This window comes from Eubalaena glacialis, chromosome X, assembly GCF_028564815.1.
Source record: "Eubalaena glacialis isolate mEubGla1 chromosome X, mEubGla1.1.hap2.+ XY, whole genome shotgun sequence".
In the NCBI taxonomy this organism is placed as follows: domain Eukaryota; kingdom Metazoa; phylum Chordata; class Mammalia; order Artiodactyla; family Balaenidae; genus Eubalaena; species Eubalaena glacialis.
Window position 1 is genome coordinate 101,522,526 of NC_083736.1, and position 24,094 is coordinate 101,546,619.

A 24,094-nucleotide genomic window follows, 5' to 3' on the forward strand; every position below is an offset into this window, starting at 1 on the left:
CCAGAGCTCTGTCTTCCGGGTAAATGAGGGTGTCTCATTTAGAGGGCACCAAAGATGGGATGGCATTGTTGTCGGGAACTAGACTTGTCATCCTCCCCCCATACCCAAACCTGCATCTTCTCCGATGCTCCCCATCCCACTGAGTGGTGCCACCACTCACTCATTACCCAGGCCAGAAATCTTAAGATAACCATTTGCTCTTCACCACTCCCACCACATCCAGTCAATCTGATCTCCTGATCATTTCTCAAATTCATTCCTACTACTCCTATTTTATTTAGTTCACATCGGATCATCCCTGACTTGGTCTATTACAGTAGCCTCAACACTGGTCTCCTTGCCTCTAGTCTTGCCCTGTTTCAATCAGCAGCCAGATGGGGAGCTCTATCCCTTACATTGTAAAGTGTGGTCTGAGGACCAGCAGCACCTGGGAGCTAGTTAGAAATGCAGACGCTCCGGCCCCCACCCCACACGTACTGCATCAGAACCCACCTTTTAACAAGATCTCAAGATGATTTGTAAAGTCCAAAATATCTAATGTTGCAAACAGAATTCTTAAAGAACTGGCCCTCGTCTCTTGTTTATCCCTTTCTCCCACATGATAGTCCACTGCTACTGAACTGTATAAAGTGCTCGAACATACTGGGCTGCTCACTTCATCCTTTTAGCAAATATGTATTGAACCCCTCCTTTGTGTCAGGCACTTGCTGGGGATAAGCAGCGAGTAAAGCGGATACGTACTTTTGCTTTCATGGAGCTTTCATTCTTTTGTGGCAGGAGACAGTAAAGAAATAAGTACATAGAAATAAGTAAAATATATAGTAAGTCAGATGATGTTAAGTGTATAAAGGAAGAGAAAAAGCATGGTAACGGGTATAGTGTTGCTGAATGGGTGGAGAGAGTAAAGGAAGGCCTCACTGAGAATGTGACATCTGAGCGAAGGCTTGCCGGCTTCTGGATATCTGGGGGAAGAATATGCCAAGCAGAGAAAATAACGAGTGTAAAGACCCTGAGACAGAAGTGTTTCTAGAATATTCTAGCAATAGCAAGTATGTCAGTGTGTCTAGAGCCATGTGAAGGAAGGGGAAAGTGGTAGCAGATGAGGTCAGAGAGGTGATATAGGTGAGGGGCAGATCATATATAGGGCCTCATAGACCATTGTAAGGACTTGACATTTTCTTTTTAGGGAAATGGGAGGCCATTGGAGGCTTTTGAGTGGAGGACTGACATGATCTGAGTTAATCTTTCAAGGGATCACCCAGTTGCTATGCTGAAATTAGACTCTATGGGCACAGGATAGAAATAGGGACACCTATAAGTAATGTTTGCAATAAAAGAGGAAGGAGATGCTAGTGGCTTGGGCTTGGGTACTAACAGTAGCGGCAGAGAAATGCCATTGGATTCTGGATACATGCTGAAGGCACAGCCAACAGGATTTGCTGATGGATCAGATGTGGGATGGGACAGAGAGGAGTCAGGGATGACTCTAAGGTTTTGACCTTAGTAACTTAAATGAATTACCATTTATTGAGATAAGGAAGACTAGGAGAAGGGGTTTTGTGCTTGTTTATTGCTTTTTTGGAGGGTCGGGGGAGGAAGTGCTCTTTCAGTTATCTAATGTTGTATAACATCCCCAAAACTCAGTAGCTTAAAACAATGACTTATTATTTTTCACAGTTGTGTCGGTTGACTGGGTCATTCTTTGTCATGGACTGAATGTTTGTCTCCTCCCCTGAAATTCCTATGTTGAAGTCCTAACCGCCACCCCCCCCCCATGTGATGATGTTTGGAGGTGGGGTCTTTGGAACGTAATTAGGGTTGGATGAGGTCATGGGGGTGGGGCTTTCGTGAATGGGGTTAGTGCCCTTATAAGAAGAGGCCATAGAGTTCCCTAGCCCTTTCTACCATGTGAGAACATGGCAAAAAGATGTCTGTCTATGGACAAGGACGTGGGTTCTCACCCAACACCAAGTCTACCAGTGCCTTGATCTTGGACTTCCCAGCCTCCAGAACTGTGAGAAATAAGTTTCTGTTGTTTAAGCCACCCAGCTTATGGTATTTTGTTATGGCTGCCTGAGGTGACTAAGACATTTTTTTTTTCTACTTACTGGTCCTGCTTGGGTTCAACTGGGACAGCTGGGATAGCTGGGCCTCTCTATCCACAAGGCCTTTCATGGCATGGGGGTCTCAGGGCAGCATTCCAAGAGGGCAAGCCCCAATTCATAAGAGATTATGAAGCCTCTGATTGCATCTTTTTGATGAAGTCCCATTGACCAAAGCAAGTTCCCTGGCTGAGCCAGATGGGCCACATGGCCAAATCATTGTGGGAGAGGAATACATAAGGGTGTGGATACTGGGAAGGTGTGATTCACTGGGAGCCAGTACTGTAACAATCTACCATAGGAGCCAAAATCAAAAGCTGGGTTTAAGAATGAGATGCCCGCTTAGATATCCAAGTGCAGATATTGAGTAGACTGTGAGCTATGTGAGCCTGGAGTTCAAGGCAGAGGTCCAGGCTGAGATGTAAATGTTGGAGTCATCAGCACGCAGATTGTGTTAAAGCCATGAGATTGGTTGAAATCACCTAGGGAATGAAAGTATTTAGAGAAGAGAAAAGCTCTGAGTTCTGCAACCTGATCCTCTCCATCATTTAGAAGTCAAGGAGATGAGGAGGAAGCAGTAAAGGAGACTGAGAAGAAGCAGGCTGTGAGGCAGGAGGAGAACTAAGACAGCGGCATCCCAGAAGCCAAGTGAAGAATGTTTCAAGACAGAAAGGGTGCATAAGATGAGGCCTGGGAATTGGCCACTGGATTTAGCAATGAAAAGGTTATTTGTGACCTTGATGGGAGCTGTTTTGGTGGAGGGAGGGGTGGGGAGGTAGGCACGGAAGCCTGATTAGCTCGTGTTGAGAGAGAATGGGAAGAGAGGAATTGTAGACAGCGGAATATAGACAAGTGCTGTCCAATAAAAACATGTAAGCCACATATGTAATTTCAAATGTCCTGGTAGTCACACTAAAAAAAAGGTAAAAGAAATGGGTGAAATTAATTTTAATAATATATCTGATATTTAACCCACTATATTTAAAATATTATCACCCCCAAATAATTAGTATAAAATTATTACCAGGATATTTTACATCCTTTGAAATACAGTAGTGTAGTTTACACTAGTAGCACATCTCAATGTTAAACAGCCACGTACGGAAGTGGCTACCATATTAGACAGGGCAGGTATAGACATTTCTTTCAAGGAGTTTTGCTGTGAAGATGAGCAGAGGATGAGGTGCTTGCAGGGGCGAAGTGAGGTCAAGTGTGTGTGTGTTTGTTTTAGAATGGGAGCTGTTACAGTATGTTTAGTTTATATGCTAACGGGAATACTCCAGTAGAGAAGAAGAACTCGTCGATGTAAGAGAAAGAGGAAAGCGTTTCTGGAGTGATATTGAGTAGGTGAGAGCGGATGGGATTGGGATACAAAAGGGAAGGCCTGCCTTGGCCGGGGTCCTGGGCAGTTCATCCATGGGAACAGGGTGAAGGCAGAGCACATTGGGCACTGATGCAGATAAGTGGTTAGATGTGATCATGAGAGCTCCTGGAAGTTTTTGATTCCTTTTTTCTCAGTGAAATAGGAATCAGGGTCATCATCTGAGAGTGAGGATGGGATAGAAGTGTTGAAGATCTGAGAAGACAGAAGACAACATTAAATTGTGGCCTGAGAGAGTGAACGGGCTGTTGTGGTTTGAGGTTTGTGATCACGAATCTGACGTGAGAACAGTCAGCGCGGATGTTTTTCTCCAGCCGTGTTCAACTGTGTAGATGCAAGCAAGGCGGGGGAGGAGGTTGGGACTTAACCAGGGCTGGGGTTTTTTCAAGATGAGTACGGGGATATTGAGAAACGCCATGAAGTCAAAGGTGTATGCCAGGGATAATTCGAGTGATGGGCCATGGAATTGAAGGAGAGAAGAGGGAGCCACGAGGGACAGCAAAAAAGATGGGAGGACCAATGGATCACAGATTCCGGGGGGGGGTCAAAGAAGTGTCAGGGTTAGAGGGGTCAGGGTTAGAGGGGGTCAGCTGGAAAGATAGAAGTGGTGGGTGAAGAGGGAATGCTTGACTTAACGAGGGGCTGCAGATACTCATAGTTATAAGGTCTCAGGCACAAGCTTGAGAATGACTGGCTGAAGTGAGACGGGGACAAAATCATTGAGGAGAGGAGGCCAGGGTACTGGAGGGTTCATGTTAGGCATATGTTGAAAAGATCAAGAGATAAGATGGGGGTATTTTTGGAGAGAAAGGTACCGAGCCAGGTACTAATATCGCTGAGGAATATTAAGGACCATGACCCATAGTCTGTAGACAACTGTGAAACGGAAGGGTAGTGGGTTGGAAATAGCAATGCAAAGAAAGAAGTTCCCTACTCTCCCTATATGGGCCCAGGGGGAAAAAAAAAACCAGTGACTACTTCAGAGGGCTAGAGATGAAGCAGGCTCCTTGTGGGGAGAGGTAGGTCAGGGAAGAGCATAAAGGATGAAGGGGACATTCAGAGAAGTGATCGAAACATTGGGAATTTGGCTAATGATTTCTCTGTGACTTTGCATATCCTGTTCCCTTTTCCTGGCATTCCCTTCCTTACCTTGTGCACCTGGAAAGCTTTTCTTCAGTTGTTTACAGCCCAACTCCTGCATCACTACTTTCCTGAAATTGCTACAGCAAAGATCACCAGTGACCAGCGTGTTGCCAAACGCAGTGGAAGTATTTGTCTTTACTGTACCTCTACAGAGAAGCGTGTTCCCAGTGGAGTTTTCCGTGGATGGGAATGTTCTTTCTCCGCCCTGTCTGATATGGTAGCCACTAGCTGTGTGTGGTTATCGAGCACTTGAAATGTGATGGGCTACTGAGGGACCAGATTTCTAATTTTATTTCACCTTAACCCATTTAAATGTAAATTGCCACGTGTGGCTCTTGGCAGTCTTTAATCTTGTCTTCTCATGGATCTTCTTTCTCCTGGCAACTGTTGCTGTTTTCCAGGCTCTGTCCTTGGTCCTTTAATCTCATTCTGTGGACTCTTTCTTCCGTGTTGATCTTATCCATACCCCAAGCTCTGTTTCTGGGACATCTCCCTCTTCTGAGCTCTAGACCTGGACTTGCACAGCCTATTGGAGACGTCCGTGTGGGTATCCTATAGGCATTCAGTGTCAGCACGCCCCCTACCTGAACTCTCCTCTCCCCTGAATCGACCCCTCTCAGTCGCTGAACTCATAGACCTGGGAGTCACCCTAGGTGCCTCCTCTGTGTCCTACGAATTGCCAAGTCATCCATCTCTGCAGCAGCATCCGAACTGGTCTTCAACCTTATCCCTCTCCTGTCCATCACCCACACTGCTGCCAGAGCAGTCGAGCTAGGTGAAACAGAAACCTGACCTTGCACTCCCCTGTTTCAAACCTCTCAATGGCTTCTCGTTGTGAAGAGGATAAAGGCCAAGGTCCCGGGCACGGCGGACAAGGCTCTTCATGACCTGAGCCGGTCTCTCCAGCTTCATCTCTTGGCACGTGTCCCCTCCCACTTGATGCTCCAGTTACACAGACCTGCTTGGGATTACATGCAAATGGCATGCTGTTTCATGCCTCCACACCTTTTCCCAGGCTGTACCCTGCTGCCCGGAAGGTCCTTTCCTTCCTTTAAGCTCCTGCTCCCATCTCCTTCTTGTTCTTCAAAACTCACCCAAACTGTCATGTTCTTCAGCTTCCCTTCCTCAGTATCTCCATTACTTAGTGCGCTTACCTTATCATACCATCTCACTGCTCACGGGTAAGCTGCAGGGTAGTTCTGAAGGGCAGGGCCTGTCTTGGCCTCCGTATCCCCACTGTCTAGCATGGAGTCTGCCCAGCGTGCAGCCAGTCCGTGTTGAATGAATGGGTAATATGTAAAAGTGAATGAGTTGAAGGGAGCAGGAAGAAGATTGGAGAATAGGATGCCGTCCTGCCCAGTCTCATCTCCTTGGTGTAAGCCCTTCCCGGGTGGGATTAGAGGATGAGAGAAAGGGCCCTTGGGAGGGCCTCTGGGGATCGGTCTTGGCTGCTGGTGGCACAGTTGATGTCTCTCCTAGCACTCATAAAACTTCCTTCTGGCAGAAATCAATTTCAGAAAAAGCTATTATCTCGGTTTCCCCCTACCTTTAGAGCTGAAATGCTTCTATCCTCCTGGGGTAGAAGATGCTAGCAGAAAATGTCACATTTATTTTTTTCTTAAAGTAAAAAAGAAAAAAGTTTTATGTGTTTAATTTTTCTGAAAGTGCTTAAGTTTCTATTTTCTCTTAAAAGAAAACTGGTTTTTCACTGAGATTTTCCCAAGGGCCACATCCAGGTATATAAAAAAAGAATGATGTGCGTTTGCATACAATTTGCATAGATCTGTGTAGACTGGGTCATCTATTCTCATGGTGCTTTCTTTTTTTTTCTTTATTTTTTCAAAGAGATTGAATATTTGATCACCTTTGCAATGAAAAGAACCAACAGCAGTGAAAAGGCAGAGGAAACCACAAAGTCCCCCTTCATAGAAAAAGATCACCTCTTTACGAGATTCCGTGTCGTCTTCCAGTCTTCTATGAGATTTTGGATGGCTGTGGTTGCCATGATAAAAATAGCAGCTGCCATCTGTATGCCAGGCTAGCTGCTGTATTTACTTTTTTTATATCTCTTATTCCACTCAGCAGCCCTGAGAGATAGACGTTGCTACAGGAAACAGGCTTAGAGGGGTGGCACAGTTTGCCCAAGGGCACACACTGCCCTCTAGGCAGTGGCAGAGGCAGGACTCAAACCCAAGGCTGTCTGACCCCAAGGCCTTTGTTTTAAACCACTAAGCTGTATTTTCCATCACTGATGTACTGTTTGGTGTTCTGTCATTTACACTTGCCATCACGAGCCAGGGACTTTGCCACACAGGTATATAGTTTGTCTGGTTGTTATTTGAATGGCAGTGGACTGTTGCATAATACTGAGGTACCAGAGTTTACTTAACTTATCTCCCCAATTGGTTTGTTTCCAGTGTTTCGATATAGTAGGTAGCGCAGGTGTAAATATCTTTGTGCAAATAAGGGCCATGTGTTGGGTGTTTGAGGTATTCGACGGTAGTCCTCAAAGTAGCATTGTTGAGCCAAAGGGTTATAGTTTTATAGATGCTCCAGAAAGTCTGTCCCATTCATTTCCCAAGCAGTGATGATTTTTTGAGTGCCTACGGTGCATCCGGTGCTGGAGGTGAAGAGGTGATTCAGAAACGGCCCCTCCCTCAGAGAACTAATTGTCTTGACGTGGGACGGGTGATGTAACACAGAATGAATGGTCCTGAGGTTGCAGTGAGAGCACTGAGAAACGTGCCCCTTGGCAGTGCCTGAGCGTTCCTTTCCCCCCATATATAGGGCAGGACAGGCTTTAGGGGAGGGCGGGGGAGGGCTGCTGAAGTCTGGCTGAGGATACTTCCCCCTCTGGTCCTTTTTCCCCCCCTGCAGCCACCACCAGGCCCATGGGGTCTGTCACTACTGCCCAGCTGCCACCAGGGGGAGCCAAGCAGAGGCTGGAGGGAAGGGACACCTGGGGAAAACTGCTCAGGGCTCTGAGCACCTGTTGGTCCTCCAGGTCCCCTCTTCCCCTTTATGTCCCCAGCAGTCAGGGTGACAACATGGTACCCAATTCCCACTCATCCAACAGACAGGAAAGTGTACACAGTATAAGCGCATTCCAAGTTCTGTGCTAGATATCAGCTAGGAACACAGAAACGAATCCCACGCAGTCCTCGACCCGAGGCACTCGTCTAGACGGGTAGATAGACAAAGAGCTGGTACAACGTGGTGTGATGGAGGTCTGTGACAAGTGGCAGCGGGGGCATTGAGCAGTGAGTCCTTTGGCATTGTGTCTGAGAGCCCAGTGCTCTGCTGTTGACTTCGGCTGTGGCACTGCCCATCTCCCAGCCTCAGTTTGTCCATCTACAAAGTGGACGGATGAGTCCAATCCCTGCAAAGGGCCTTCTGACTCAGATGTGCGGTGAGCCTTCCTCTTGTTCACAGAGCAAGCCTGAGCTTCTCCCCCAGAAGACCCAGGGGGGCTTCAGTCACCCCCATCTCACTCCTCTCCTTCCCTCTGCACTCCCCACCATGGTGTTCCTTGTTGTTCTGCCTCTGGCCTTCTTCCTCACTCGGTCTGCATATGCTCCTGTGACTTCAGTTACTGTCCTGTGCTGATGACACCTGTATATGGACGCTCGGCCCCGTCCTTTTCACTGAGTTTGTGATTCATATAATAATGAAAATAATCAGCATTTCTTAGATCCCAGATATGGCACTCCAATCATGGCTTAAATGATCTTATCTACCCGACGACCTTGTGAAGTAGGCGGCGGCACCCCATCCTGCAGATGAGTGAAACTGAGTTCAAGAGATAGTGAGGCTTGCCCAAGGCCCTGAGGTCGATAAGCAACAGGAGCCAGGATTTGAGAACCTGTGTCTGCCCGGCTCCAGTGCCCACACTGTCACCCATCACACTGTACTTCCCAGAGTGCAGGCAGCCACCTAAGAGACAATTCTACTTGGATATTTCACGGACACCTCAACTTCAACATGTCTAAAATTGGCCTCCTTTCTCCACCTTCTGTCCCAACTCTGCCTTTTCCTCTCTTCTCCATCTCAGTAAATGGCACCATCCACCCAGAGATGCCCAACTAGAACCCGGGGCCACCGCCGTTATCTTCAAAGCTATCCATCCTCCTCTGTCATCGGGTTCCTGAAGCAGTCTCCGTCTCAGTCCCCCACCTCGACTCTCTCTGCTCCAGCCCACACCCCACACCCCACACCCCACACCCCACACTCCACACCCCGGCCAGGGTGATCTTTCTCAAGCACACGTCCGATCACATCACTTTCCCGCTTCAGACCCCTCCGCCGCTTTCTGTGGCTCTGCGGCAGAGCTCGAAGCTGGCCACCAATGAGCTGAAAGCCATCCAAGAAGACATGTTTTGTGTGGTCCGTTGAGCGTTCTTAAAACAATTTGAATTATTTGCCAACGTTTAAAAATCAGGAATTTCCATATGAAAGTTCCCATTTCTGGCTTCGCTTGCAAAAGTGAAAACACTGGCAACTCTGGGCCCGCGTCCCCATAGGGCAATGATTGGGTGGAACTGAGTGGTGGCTGACCTCTTCAGAAGGGGCCTGGGCTTTCCAGTTGGCCCATCTCCAGCATCCCTGTTGTCTGGTCACTCCCCTGCTCCCAGTTACCTGCCTGCCTGAGGCTTGAGGCATCTAGGGTCATGACCCTGTGGCACAAGATGAAGCCCAAAGCCCTCAGCCTGGCTCCTGAGGTCCTACCTGGCCCAGCTTGGAGCAGCCTAGCCCTGCCAACCTCTGAGTCCTATTCCTGCTCACTGCCCCATCACACTGTCCCCTGTGGTCTCAACTCTTCCCCATAGTTCTGTGAATTGGCTCGCTCCCACGGATGTCTGCCTTCCTGCAGGCTGCTGCTCTGGAATGCCTAGGCCCCTCTTTTAGCCCCATTTGTCCTTTAAGACTCTGCTCGGTGCCCCCTCCACCAAAAATCATCAGTCTTCCCCCCCACCCACCAAGCTGAGTTCCGTCCTCCCATAATACGTGGCACAGACCTGGGTCGTCACACCCATCATACCGGTTCTCATTGTTAGCAGCTTGTCTGCCTCCTCTTCCAGATTGTGCGTCTGAGGCTTCAGGGAGCCCGTCTTCTTTATGTTCCTATCCCCAAAGTTTGGCACAGGGCTTGGAATATAATAGGTGCCTAATAACTGGTGAATGAATGGATGAATCTGTGAAAGACTGACTTGGGAAAACACTACTCCAGGATGTCCTGTTGCCGCCTACTTGCTTGAGGTGGAGGGTTCCAGGTTCCTTCCATTCCGGAGCACCCCCCATTGATGCATGCACCCATAGCATCCTATAAGCCACACCCCTGCTCTGCACGGTCTAGAATACATCCAAGCCTACTGGGATAGGAGTTCCTGAGTGACGATAGAGGGAAAATACATCATTCTTGCTGTTCCAAGGGGAGAGAGTTGTCTAATGGTTGGGAAATGGCACAACAACTGGATATGGCACATTCTTTAGTTAATTGAATGATAATAACGATGCGGTGGCGACAGTACCTGACACGCATTGAACACTTTGATTGTACCAGATCCCGTACTGAGAGTTCTCAATACACTCTTCCCTTTACTCCTCACGACAACTCTCAAAAGTAGCCCCATTTTACACACAAGTAAGCTGAGGTTCAGGGAGTTGAAACAACTTTTCCAGGGTCACACACAGCCAGTAAGTGGTAGAATCCAGGTTTGAAACCAAATCTGTGTGACATCAAAGTTAACATTCTCAACCACCACGCCATACTTCCTCAATGACGTTTCACTTTAGAAACATGAGGGAATGATTAAAATAATGTGGAAATGAAGGCTATACAATTATATATACAGTAAGATTCCAATTAGTAATCAAAAGAAGAAAGAAAAGAAACTCCCAAGGCATACAGCAAGCAAGGAGACACACCCACGTGCTAGCAGTGGTCACATTCAGCTAGTAGAGCTCTGGGGGTGTTTTCCTTCGTTTCCTCCATCTCATTTCTACCTTTTAACATTTTCTAAGTTTCCTTTGGTGAGCACGTGCAGTCATCTCTCAGTGTCCGAGGGGGACTGGTTCCAGGACCCCTGCGGGTACCAAAATCCGAGGCTGCTCAAGCCCCTTATATAAAGCGGTGTAGTACAGTCGGCCATCCGGATCCGCGGATTCCGCATCCACAAGTTCAACTAGCCACGGACCGATCCGGTTAGTGGAACCCGTGGATGTGGAACCTGCAGATACAGAGGGCCAACTGTATTACTTTTATAATAACAGTAAAAAAAAAAAAATCCCTCTTTGTAATGGCCCCAGCATTACGTGGCAGAACAGACTTTGGAAGGGGTGATAGGAGTACCGAGCTAATCGGTTGGGGCTGTCTCTTGAGCAGCCGTTGCAGGGCAGCAGAAGGGGGTAAACAGCAGGTGGTAGCTGTGGCCGCAGCGCCCGCACCCTGGTGGGGCAAGGGAGGAGAAGTGGGTCACCAAACATGCTGTCTCACTGTCTCCACTTTTCCTCCAGGTGCTTATACCCCGGAGCCCCTCAGCAGTTTCCGGTGGGCCCTTCTCTCGACTGGCCTCATGTTCTTTTATCACTTCAGTGTCTTGCAGATCCTGGGCCTGGTAAGTTTGGTTCTATCCCCTTCTATCCCTTCTGTTTGGCGTTCTTCATAAATCTTGATAATCCTGGTTGGCGCTGGTGTATCGTTTTGTTTTGAAAATACAAGATGCCAAAGGCCGGGCTGTCAGAGTGTTGTGTCTGGGCTGCTGATTTATGATCCACAGCCTTGGCCTCTCCAAAGAGTTTTCTGAATCCTTCAGTAATGACTGTTTCTTTCATCCCTGGGGAGGCAAGGAGGCCCTTCACTCACGGCCGCTTGGATCGGAGATAGAGAGCTGCACTGGAAAGTGGTTTGCTGTGGACCCCATGCGAGACAGGATGCTAGCCCTGGCCCTGGGCCTGGGGGAGGCTTCTGACCTTGGGTCCATTCTGGGTCTACTACCGGGCCCTGAGCTGTGTGTCCAGTGAAAGCGTGGTGTCGGGTGACCCCCGTGGCATTCTGGGATGTTCAGTGGTCGAGTTATCCAGAGCCCAGGATTGCTGAGTGCGTGGGCGGTGTGTCTAGTGGTGGCGAAGTGAGTAGCAAGAGCTTGGGGCTGGGGCTGGGGTCGGGAGACCCAAGTTCAAGTCCTGGCCTTGCCACTGCTCTGGGTGAGTCACCTCATTCTCGAGTGCAGTGCGCTCTCCACCCTCCGTGACATGGCACAAGCCCGCAACCCCGACCCTGAGAGGTGGTGAGGACGTGTCATTAAGGAGAACGTGCTTGAAGGGCTTTGGAAGGCAGGGGCCGTGGCCGTCCTCGAGGCTGGAACGGCATGCCGGGTTTTGTGTGCGAGCGGCACTAATGTAGCGTTAGCCGCGTGGACCTGGCAGGACTAGGGTGTGTAACCGATGTCACCAGCGCCTTTGTTGAAGCACTCAGTCATTTTGTCTTCCCCATCCCGGCGTGTTGCTCTGCTCTGGTTGGCCTGGGGGCTACTTTGAGCTCCTTGCCAATAGCATGAATGCTTCCTGTGCTCTAGGGAGGGAGCAGTATGACCTTCACACCTGCTCTCCACTGGGACTCCTCGATTCCAGAGGAGTCAGCGTGCTCGTGTCACCATACATACCGTGCTCGGTCTCACCTCTGGGCCTCCTACAAGGAAGGCTCCGTTCACTCCATTCCTCGCCATGACCCCCATCCATCCTTCATGAGTCCATTCAGGTGTCACTGCCCTCGTGAAATCTTCTCCAAGAACTCAGCCCCCATCCTGTACACCCCTCAGATCCCATGGTGGGCAAGAGCTGGTGAGCACCGTCTGCTTTGAGGTCACACGTGGTAGACCGATCACCCCACCTTGATGCAGGCAGGGGCCGTGCCGCGGACTGCCTTTATCCCGTGACACCCCTCCGGGTCTAGGCCCCTAGTAAATGCTTAGGAATGGCAGCGGGCGCTGGGCCCAAGCGGAAGGCAAGACTGAGCAGAACCGACCAGCTTTTCCACTGGACGGCCTCCCCCGTCACCTCCAAAGGGCTCTAGCCTTGACCCACTCCGAAAACCTAGGGGAGAAAGACCCCACTATGAACAGGTGGGGATTGGTCAATCCCTCCTTGTCTAGTCCCCATTAGGTAGACACGGCTGAGCTGGCAGAAGCCAGAGAAAGCCTAAGGATGGTGAACGCTCACTCTACCTCCCTTGTCCCTGCAGGTCACCGAAGTGAATTTGAACAACATGCTGTGTCCGGCCATCTCAGACCCATTCTACGGCCCCTGGTATCGCATCTGGGCCTCGGGACACCAGACTCTCATGACCATGACCCACGGGAAGCTGGTCATCCTGTTCTCATACATGGCTGGGCCCTTGTGTAAATATCTGCTGGATTTGCTCCGGCTTCCAGCCAAGAAAATAGACTGAAGGTGCTTGTGTTTTTTTGTTTTGTTTTGTTTTGGGGTTTTTTTTTTTCTTCTGCCCCTGAGGAAACAAGTCCTGACTTGACTTGGAGGACACCCAGTTCTTGATGACATCATGGGAGAGGGCAGGAGGACGTTTGGTGTGTTTCTTTTTCCTTCCTCTCTGTCCCTTTCTTCCACCACTTTTCCTTCCCCGGCTCTTCCCCCAGGACGGCTCCTGGAGCCTGGGCTGTAGTGCTGGAGCCTGGGCTGTAGTGCTGGAGCCTGGGCGGTAGTCCTGGAGCCTGGGCTGTAGTCCTGGAGCCTGGGCTGTAGTGCTGGAGCCTGGGCGGTAGTCCTGGAGCCTGGGCGGTAGTGCTGGAGCCTGGGCTGTAGTGCTGGAGCCTGGGCGGTAGTGCTGGAGCCTGGGCGGTAGTCCTGGAGCATGGGCTGTAGTGCTGAGGGCCGCACGTTTCCTCCTTCCCTTTGCCGCTCTCTCCCTGCTCCTCATGGCCTTAAATGGCGAGACAGTAGTCAGTGGCTTTCACTCTGCTTGTTGCTGCTTTAACAACATCTGGTTGAGGAGAAAGGGAACAACAAGCAGTAGTTCTTTTGGCATCGAAGCGATGAGATTGGGCTGTGTTTCATTTCTCCACTGCCAGGGACCTCCAGGCTTATGCTGGGGTCCCCTTTTGTCTCCAGCACAGCCCTCACCATAAGGGGACTGAGGCCTTGTTTCTATACCAGCGGCAAGCCGAGAGCCAAGGGATTTCCCAGCTCATGGCCAAAAGAGAACTGGCCAGATTCTTCCCACTGGTGTCCCATGACTCAAAGCAAGCAGCCAGCCAGCCACTCCCTCCAGGATGCTGCCAGAGGTGGGAGGTGTGGGGCGCTACCCAGCCCAGGGGCTAGATTCCACTATTGCAATGGCAAATCCAAAGTGCACAAGGTTGAAATGTCCACAGCTAATGCTAGGCATGACCTTGGGTAACTTCTGCTTGAGAGCTGAGAACTGACCCATATCCCAATCAGAAGTGAGCGTAGACATTAGTCAACAGCAGTGGTAACTTGAGAAAACTGTGATTTGAATCATATGCTTGCTTTTAGTTTAATGTTGATAATAGATGACATTTTAATTTTGAGTGCCCCTTAAATGTTCTCTCTCTCTTTTTTAAAGGCAGCTTCAGGGAAGGATGAGCTAGAGTTGGGTTTTTTGGCTTTGGGGGTTTTGTGTATTCGCTTGTCCATTTGCTTTTGGATGTTTGAGTTCGGAGAATCCTTGCATCAGGGCCTGTCTCTGGAGGGACACCTGTGGATCCGTTTCGTGGTTTTACAGCATGTATCGGCATCCTAGGTTTGGGAATATACAGATCCTGCAGTGCTGTTTCTCTAGGGCCAGGTGTCGTCACTGCGGCCAGACTCAGAGCTGAATTGTTTAGCGTGGGGGGCATCACATGCTCCCCACCCCGAAAGCCCACGTCTGGGTTGAAAGGGAGGTACCAAAAAAATCAGGTCCCCATGGGTGGAGGTTCAAGTGCTCTGAAAGGGAGACCTTTTGTTGCAAGGCAGCCTCAGTCATACGTGGACCTCAAGAAGGGAGGTGGTGCCATTTGCTGGCTCTTTGTTGGTTCTTACTAAGAATAGATTACTTAATAACAGAAAAGATATTTCTGTGACCTCCTCTGATGGGCCCCCCTCCCTCTCCCACTCTAGGCAACCCAGTTGCCCTGGGCCCATTCAGTATTTCAGGTGTTACTGTATCAGACCTAGATTGAGTTTCAGTGACTCAGTGGTCATGATTTTAGCAAGTGGACCTACAGGATGGGGAAGAGTCTCTCCTAGCAAGGCGAGGCCCAGGGAAGCAGCCACGGCGGGGCCCATCCCTTTGCAGAGGTACGCTGGCAGTGAGGTCATCAATCCCCAGGGTGTGGGGTTGCAGGAAGGGGGAACACCGAATGCTCTGGCTCCCCGTGAGCTCCTCAAGATGCGTAACCTTCATTTTCTGCCATCTTTGAGGGTTTGGCCGAATTTTTCTTAGTGCCTCTCAGCCCTGGGTTGCCCTCCGGAAGAGGCAGCTCTTGAGGGGCTGGATTCGCCCCGCCCACGGGCTGCGTGTAGGCGTGGCAGATGAGGTAAGACCTCAGTGCCCCTTGGCCTCTTTGCAAAAGGAAAGGGGCTCTCTTCCTCCCTGTCTCCGTGGCCTGGTGCGGGGTGCCAGTCAGCTCGAGCTTCCCTTGCACTGGCGTGCCTCTAAAAGTTCGCCATGCTGGCTGGCACTTTTCTGCTGCTTAGAGGGAAAGAAGAAAGTGGAAGCTATGTGCCTGGCTTGGCCAGGCCAGAGGCAGGTGCACCTGTCCGGGGGAGGGGGATGAGAAGGGGAGATGCAGGGCTTCTGGGGGCCAGGTTGGCTCAGAAACATGTGGGGGGAAGGAACAGAGAGCAAGTCCCGTCCACAGGTTCCACAGGGCGTCATGGCCTGTATTTGAGGTGTTGGGGAGCGGCAGGCGTCTGAACTGGTCTCTACCTGACTCTTTCCTTGGGCCAGGCCCATGCGGAGAGGTTACCTGGCCGTACCCTCGACGGCCTGCCTTGGAGGGTGGCCCCTGCAGCAGTGGGCCCGGGCTGCCCAGCACATCCCCTGGGCTTTCCTGTCAGTGCCAAGGAGCTTCCCCAGCCGTCCTGGCCATTTGCCAGCATGTGAGAGCTCCGTGTGTGTCTGGGAGAGTGTCTGTGGAAGTGGACAGTTTCTTTTAAAATGGCCCCGGGAAGGGAAAGGAGTGTTCCCTCTAGCCCCCAGGTAGCCTTGGCTAAGGATTGGCCCAGTGAGATCAGGGTGTACAGATGGTCATGCCTGCTTGTAGGCCCCCATCTCTTCTCCATTCTCCGTGGTATTTGCTTCTGTACACCAAAGATGATCTGGCCAATCTTCTTCCCGGAGGCCCAGTGATGTGGTCCTCTGTCAGCTTGCGAGGAAGCCACAGCTTCTGTCCCCCGAAGTCAACCTTCTCTCTTTCTCCTGGGACTTCTCAGCATTCACAAAAGCTGCTTGCAGCGTGGCCAGGATGTGTGGGGCGTCGGGGCCCTTTCCCATCTGGTACCTCACATCCAGCTCTCAGATCATCCCTTCGGCTGCAGCCTCCATCGGGGTTTTGCTGTTAGTGCTTGTTGATACTTCAGTGTTTAGTGGAGCGGGCACAGCTGCCCACGGAGAGCAGGTTGTCAGCACGTCTCTGCGCGCTGGTGTTGGGGGGAGGCTGGCAGAAGACCCTTCCTCCCCCTCCCTTGGCCAAAAAAAGACTTCCATGGATTTGTACGTGTTGATCCCGAGTCATCTGAAGGGGAGATGGGGAGGCGGGCGAGGGGAGAAGAAGGGCCAGTGTGGCCCCTACAAGACAAGACACCGGTGCTGGTTTTGGTAAATCGGGAGCCAGGCATAAGGGAGGATGTCTGTCCCGCAGGCCCTCGCATGCTCCTTGGACTACCGGGAAGGGGCGTCCTCACTGCACGCCCTGCCCCGCCCTCTGGGGGGAGGTGGGTAGGGTCCATGAGAGGGAGCAAACCTTCCTCTTCTGTATATAGAGTGAGCCACTTGTGCTCAGGAAAACCTAGTCGCTTGTTGCTGCTCTTGTGACATTTTTGTACACTGGTTTGCTACTCGTGGCACGAAACAAACACAACAAAAAAAGTCATTTCAAGCCGAGCTGTTGTTTTGGAAACCTGCTTTCTTTCAGTGTCAGTGTTGTATTGTATTTGGATGAATTCTTCATTTCTATTGGTGTTACTGTGATAGAGAGAATAAGATAGTCCGACTTGTAATTCTTTATGCCGGGAAATTGGCAGTGCCTCTGTCGTCGCCCCGACCCTGGTCCTCCCTCATTCCCAGGGTGGGATTGCTATGCGCTGGGCACACCCCTCCCTGGCGCCCGCCCCCGCAGTGGCTGCCTTTAGAACCGGTCTTTGTGACCCCCCTAAACAGCTGCAGGATGAGTATTTTTGCCAAGCTGGGTCTTGGGTGCTCTGTGCCCCTACCAGTTTGCTCGCCTCTTGGGGCATTTTGTAATGTTTTCTCTGTTTTGTAAAACCTTTTGATTGTACCACAGTGGTTTCTGCAGTCACCTTCGGAAATAAATGGTCATTAATTTGTGTACTTAGCATTCTGAATTTTAGTCTGAAGTGTTTCTGTTGTTGAAGATCCTTGAATGAAAAGGAGCCCTCACCATGGGACTCACTGTTAAATGTTTCCTTCATTTACTGCTATTAAAAGGTTTATGAGAACCCAGGAGTCTTGGCCTTGCTTCCCAGAACCCTCTCAGAAGGGCTTCTGCTTTGAAAAGTAGACAAAAGGGGCAGATGGTCGTCCGGGCCGTGGAGGACCACCAAGGGGCAGCTGGCGCACTCAGCACGGCTCTGCCCTGGGAGTCGCGTGGCCGGACGTGTGGCCTCGAATCCCCCCACGCTGCTGCCTGCTTCCACCAGTGTTGCCAGGGACCAAGCAGGCCTTGTGCTCTTAGCAGGGCTTGTCTGCTGGGGGCATCTGCTGGGCTCACGGGGCCCCATGTGCGCTGGGCCAGGCTGGAGGACTGAGCTAGAGGTGGCAGCTCTAAAACCAGACGTGATCAGCCTCCCTCATCCCAAGTTTCCCGAGGGCGGGCTCTGTTCAGCAGAGGTGCGAGGCTGACACAGGTCAGACCGGCCCGTGTGGAGGTAGCCCTGCCCCTGGGGAACAGTCGGACCCAGCTGTCCAGGGCTCCCCACCGAGCAGCCCGTGGTGACTGTGATCAGCCCAGCCCGCCTTTACACCAGACGGGGGCCCTACGCAGACTTTCGCCACTGTGGCTGCTTCTAGAAGGGACACAGCTAGCCATAGCGGTCCCCAGTGCAGGTGGATTTCCTCATTGGCCAGCAGTTGGGCGCCCAGGCTATCGGAGAGGCTGGGTCCTGCCATCCTGGGCCACAAAACCACCAGCTGGGGCAAGTCACTCGTTTGCTTGTGACCCCAGCTTCTCCATCAGTAAAGCTATAGCTGCAGCCGTGTGCCAGGCATGGTGCTAGGTACCTCCACATGCATTACAGGATGCAATCCCCTCAAAAACACGGTGAGCTGATTGCTTATGCTGTCCCTGTGGAACAGGCAGAAACTGAGAAAGCTGAGGCTCAGACCTTATCAATCAACGGAGGAGCTGGCCTGGGAAGCCAGTTTGGTGAGGCCCCAGAGCCTCGGTGCCCAGCACTCTCCCCTTGACTCTGCTGCCTGTCTGGGGTGCTGGCATGACCGGGCAGACCCTCGCCCAGGGCCCCCAGGCCTGAGGGGAATGAGAGGAGAACCGGGCAGTGAGGTGGAAGGCGAGAGAGAGGAGGGTGGGCCCCATGACTGCCGAGGCAGGGGGTCAAGCCCATCTTTTCTTCTGCTGCCAGCAAACCTGACCCTGGTGAGCCTCAGAGCAGAGCAGAGCTGAAAGGCCTACAAGTAAACGGGATGGGGCTACAAGGGGCCAGGCAAAGGCTGGCCCTGCGGGGAGAGGCTGCCGGAAAGAGGTGAGGCAAGTTGGTCCCGTGGCCTTTCTGTGTGTCTCCCATTTCAGAAAGAGCTAAACACCCATGACCTAGGCCACGGCCCCCTGTCCCCTGGGCTCGTGCATCTGCCCCTGCTGAAGGTCTCTGCTCCAGTCTGTACCCTCTACTGCGGGCAACAGTTTCCAGTGGAGATCTGACTGCCTCACTCCCCCGGGGGCTTGTAAACATCTCGGCTTCATCTCCTCGCCTCTACGTCCCACAAAGACCCGTCCATAGCAGACCCTTTGCTCCAGCCATATTGAGCTCCACTTGTTCATGCCCTGCCATTTCCCGCTTCTTTGCCTTGTTCTTCGCGCTGTTTTCTCAGCTACCCCGCTCTCCCTGCTTGTCTGGAGGTCTCAGCTCAAGTGTCAGCTCCCGCACACGGTCTTCCCTGAGCCCCAGTATGCATTAGGTATCCCTCCACTCGGCTCCTACTGTCCCCGGTGCTCACTCTGGGGCCCCCATTTGCCTCCTAGGAAGTCCTCAGGGCGCTGTCTCCCTCTGTAGACGTTGAGCTCTTTGGGGGCAGAGAGGGGTCTGATGCATCCTTTAGCCCCTGGCCCAGGACCCGGTCCTTAGAAGGTGTTCGGCGAGCGATGCTCTTATCCCAGAGTCTTGCAAAATGGTGGGAGGCCACACAAGCTGTCGCCCATCCCCTGAGTTCTCCTGCATGGGGCCCCGTGCCTTTGATGGCCTGGGCACCTCGAGCTCCAGCCGGTGGGCCTCTGTCCTCCTTCTCTGCGGGACCCTGGGTAGCCGGGATCCAGGGTGAGGAGGCGTGTGGTGAGGAAAGAGAACAGAGACAGACAGCATCTGCTCCGCCTGACCCTTCCCTAGACCTCTGGGCGGGGTGTGGGTGAGGCAGCCAACTGCTTTTCTTCATCCCTGGTAGCTGTTTATCCCCTCCAGGGTCCCCCTTCCGCTCCCCGGGGCACACAGGCAGAGTTGGTGTTTACATGGCAAAAGCCCCGCCAGCCCATGGAATGTGTCACCTACCCCTCTGGGGCGCAGGGAGCAGCTGATGGTTACAACCTGATCCCCCAGTGAGTTTTCCCCTTGTCCTAGTTTGCCAAGGCCAGTGCGGGGACAGAGATCCACAGATGTCCGGCTGACAAATGCAGTGGCTTACTCAAAGGCCATGTCGTTTACTAACCTTGGCAACCAGTAAGGCCGGCCTAGTCCAAAGTCAAGGACTCTCTGTTACTGCCTGTACCTGCCTCTCTCCCAGTCAGCGTTCGCCTAGCATCTAGAGTGCATATCTGGGGTGTCTGAGCTGTGCGGCGGAGGGGCTGAAGCGTCTCCCAGGAAGGCAGTAGCGAAGGCTACTCCTGTTGCTGATGGATGACCCAAAGGGCTCTGCCCTCCACAGCTGGCTTCCTAGCTTCAGTGGGGCTCTGCCTGCATCGCGGCCGGCCGGTGGCCTCGGAGTCTCACTACACAGCAGGTCATAGCAAGGAGGGTAGGTGCTTCCTTAACAAAGCTCTGATAGGCGACAGAGCCAATAGCACGGGCCGCGTTGGTTTTCTCCTTTCCAATGACGCATCCCCAGCTGTACCACTGCTCCAGCGGCTGGTTCTCCCTGGTCTCCCCGCCGCCTTTCCCCTCCCCCTTCCCTCTCCATCCAGGGACTGTACTGTCCCTTCAGCTGCTCCTTCCCTAGTCGCCAAGAGTCCCCAGTCTCCTTACATTTTTAGAAAGACCCTGGGCTCTCCAGTTTTTCTCCCTCTGAGAATGGAGGGGCCTCCCTCAGATTTCCAGAGTGTTGGAGATGACAGGATGCCGCTGATACAGGAGCTTATAAATTTTCCTGCGTATTAGAATCACCTGGGGAGCTTTACAAAGACTCTCAATGCCCAGGCCTCACCCCAGCTCATAATTCAAAGCAAACTTCTTGTTTGATTTTGTTTTGACTTTTAAGCTTCCAGGTTGGAAGTCATCTCTTTGACCTGCCCATCTACACCAAGTGCCGTTTTTTAATGAAAATTTTAAGACATACCCAAAGGTATGAAGAATAATATCTAAGTCCGGCTTCGAAAAAGAATATTACCAAGAGAGTTGAAGCCCCCTTACTCCAGATTGCTCCTCAGAGCTTCAGGGAGTCTGGGGAGGTGTCTGAGGGGCCACCTCAGGATGAGGGATGGGTGGAGGCAGAGTGGGTGAGGTCCCGGCCTTTCCCCTTGCTTCACCCAAAACTCCAATTTTATTCCACTTTGTACACTGAGGTTCTGTAAATAGTTTCATTGGGAAAAGGGTTTAAAAGCCACTTAATTCCACCCTCACTAGTCTGTCTCTACCCTCTCTGAGATCGTGGTCATCCTGTAGTCGTTGGAAAAGCCTTGCGGTGGGACTCAGCAGATGGGGCCCATGGTCCCAGCTCTCCGTCCGCTCTTAGGTCCCAGGTGTGCTTGACAAAGTCAGACCTCTCTGAACTCTGGGGCAGTGGGAGACATCCAGTGAGATAAATGGGTGTGAGAGGGCTTTATAAAGTGCGAAGTCCTATCCAATGTAAGGGGGTACTATTTCCAGAGAGTGTGGTTACTAGGCTTGTTCTCCGAGCACAGGAGTTGGTCGGGGTGTTGACTGCACTCACACGCTGCGCCTTCCTGTGCCCTGTGCGGTTGAGGTGTGTGAGAGAGGTGCTAACCTCAGATTTAAGGCATTTTTCTGTATTTCATTGACTCTAAGACACTTTTAAAAAAAGATTTTAATATCTCCAAATTTGGATAGCGAGGGTGGGAGAGAGACGCAAGAGGGAGGAGATATGGGGATGTACGTATATGTATAGCTGATTCACTTTGTTCTAAAGCAGAAACTAACACACCAGTGTAAAGCAATTCCAATAAAGATGTTAAAAAAAAAAAATCTCCAAATATGAGATGCACCTTACTAGTCTAGTCAGTGGCATGACAATTTAATCGGCAACTTTTTTTTTCTTTTTCAGCAGTACATAAAATAGCAGACATCTTCCAATCTGAGGTGTCTTAGAGTCACTGAAGGGCTGTCATTGTTAACTTTGGTTCTTCCTCTTCTCCACGAGAGTCACCCTCCTGGTAGAGAAGAGCCATTCGAAAAAACTTCTAAACTTTTAGCATGTAGTCTCCTTCTAACACTCCGTCCCCTCTTTCTTCCCTGCCGGCATCCACCCAGGCCAGGCAAGCTTTCTGCTTCCTGACCAGAGGGAGCCCCCTTTGTTGGGCTGTCTTTTGGGGCAGATGTCCCGTGGGACGTGAGAGAAAGGAGGCCGAGTGCACCTGCGCAGGGAAGCCCACCGTGCCAACTGACAAGGAGGGAGCCACACAAGCCAGGCCAGCCGCCCCCGGCAGCTCTGGTTTCTTTATTTCCCAACCAGAGCCTGGCCAGAAGGCTTAGCCTGCTGCCCTGGGGAGCTCCCAGGGCTGCTCGTTGCCAGAGATGAGCTGGTAGGGCTGGGGCAGGGGAAGGGAGTGCAGCTTGTCCTGAGCTCCCTGGGTTGATGTAAGCGGCTGTCTGGCCCACGCAGAGGGAGATGATGACTTCCTCACCTCCTCCAACAAGGTGGAAGAAGGGTTAGGCGGTGGGCCTTTCGGGGAAAAGCAGCACCTAGGGTAGCCTAAGCCATGGACATTCATTGCGGTTGGAAATTGCCACCAACCTTCCCTCAAGTCCTGGCAGCCACTCTAATTAAGCTCGGCCCTTGTAGCCTTGAGGCCAGGCTCTTCCAGAAGGGGAAGGAGTGTCTGCAGTGAGATCCAGGGATACTTGGGCACAGGAAGCAGTTTTGGGACATTCCCGTCCCGCACCGCCCCCCGAGGGAGCTTAGCAAGACATGATCAGCCCGGATTACAGCCGCCCTCATGTAACTGGGTTAAAGTGTTGGCCTACTTAGGCCCCTCCTGCAGTGGCCTCCTTCAAAGCTGATGAGGCCGATTAGGGGGCTATTTCTGAGCCCTAGTTGTGTACCCAGAAGCCTGGGGTCAGTCCTCCTGTGACAAGAAAGACAATAACTAAGGCTGGACAGCCAAGGGCAGAGTCTGCCCTGCCCGCGGGAGAGCAGTGCTGTCAGACCTCATGTGTCCTTGGAAAAGAAAGAGCCCAGTAACGTCAAGTCTAAGTCCCTGGATTTTGAACTTCAAAGACCAAGCCAACCAATTTTCGGGGAAAGACCTCGTCCTATGTTTTTGCCATCTTCAGCCCTAGAGAGAGATGGCGGATAGGCAAAACGAAGTCTTCAGTCATAGTCACTAGCCTCCACTTAGTAGGTTCTACGCATTTGAGGGAGATGATTGCTATTTAACCTGAGCCTCAGTTTGCTCATCTATAAAATGGCAATAATAATAATAAATATAATAACTACTTCATAGAGCAGGTGTGAAGAGTGAATAGATAAGACACTTGGCACAGTGCCTGGCACACTGTAAGCACTACTTCCATAAATGTTAGATGCCATCATTACTACCATTTCCACCACTACTGCCACCACCATTGTCACCATCATCTTCATCTTCATTAAGACAGCAGAGTGAATGATGGAAAGCTGTCTCTGGAGCCTGAAGAACACAGTCTGAATCCTGGCTCTGCCACTTTGCAGCTAGGTGGCCTTGGGTAACTGATAACTTCTTTGATCTAGAGTCTGTAAAATCGAAAATTCATAAGGCTGTTGAAAAGTGTATAACCTGGTCCTTTTTGTGCAGTGAGCACTCCATAAATATTGGCTATTATAATTGTTAAAAAGGGGTGATCAAGATCAGTGGTTACCAGGAGGAGCTGGGGGGGAGAGATGAATATGTGAAGCACATAGGATTTTTAGGACAGTGAAACTACTCTGTATGATACTATAATGGTAGATACATTTCATTAGACATTTGTCAAAACCCATAGAATGTACGGCATCAAGAGTGAACCCTAATGTAAACTCTGGACTTTGGTATCAATGTAGGTTCGTCAGTTGCAACCAATGTACCACCCTGGTGCGGGATGCTGATTGATAGTAGGAGAGGCTGTGTGTGTGTGAGGCGGAGGAGGTGGGGCTGGCAGTATATGGGTGTTCTCTGTACTTTCTGCTCAACTTTGCTGTGAACCTAAAACTGCTCTAAAATTATAGTCTATTTAAAAGGAAAAGAAAAAGTTGATCAAACTAGATTGTTGTAAATTTAGGATGTTAACTCTATCCCCATGGTGACCACTAAGAAAATAAAAGATACAGAAAAGGAAATGAAGAGGGAATCATCATGGTACACTAGAAAATAGTCCATCAAACACAAATGAAAGCTGTACTGGAGGAATGGAGGAAAAAAAGAGATATGACATGTAGAAAACAAATAGCACAACAGCAGGAAAAAAATTCTTCATTATCAGTAATCACTTTACATGTAAATGGGTTAAACTCACCAATTACAAGACAGATACTGGCAAAATGGATTTTAAAAAGACATGATCTAACTATATGCTGCTTACAGGAGACTCAATTTAGACCCAGAGACAAATAAAATTGATAAAAGGATCAGTTCATCAA

At 51.0% G+C, this 24,094-nt stretch overlaps 1 protein-coding gene across 10 annotated transcripts in view; it reads left to right on the forward strand.

Annotated features, from left to right (window-relative positions):
* TMEM164 (transmembrane protein 164) overlaps positions 1–15,406 on the forward strand; it is a 164,002-nt gene extending 148,596 nt beyond the window's left edge. For all 10 annotated transcript variants that reach the window (XM_061178761.1, XM_061178768.1, XM_061178765.1 and 7 more), the window contains 2 exons: positions 11,140–11,240; positions 12,866–15,406. In XM_061178761.1, the coding sequence (XP_061034744.1) occupies positions 11,140–11,240; positions 12,866–13,072 (308 nt within the window). In that variant the 3' untranslated portion in view covers positions 13,073–15,406. The remainder of the gene's footprint in view (positions 1–11,139; positions 11,241–12,865) is intronic.
* The last annotated feature ends 8,688 nt before the right edge of the window (positions 15,407–24,094 follow it).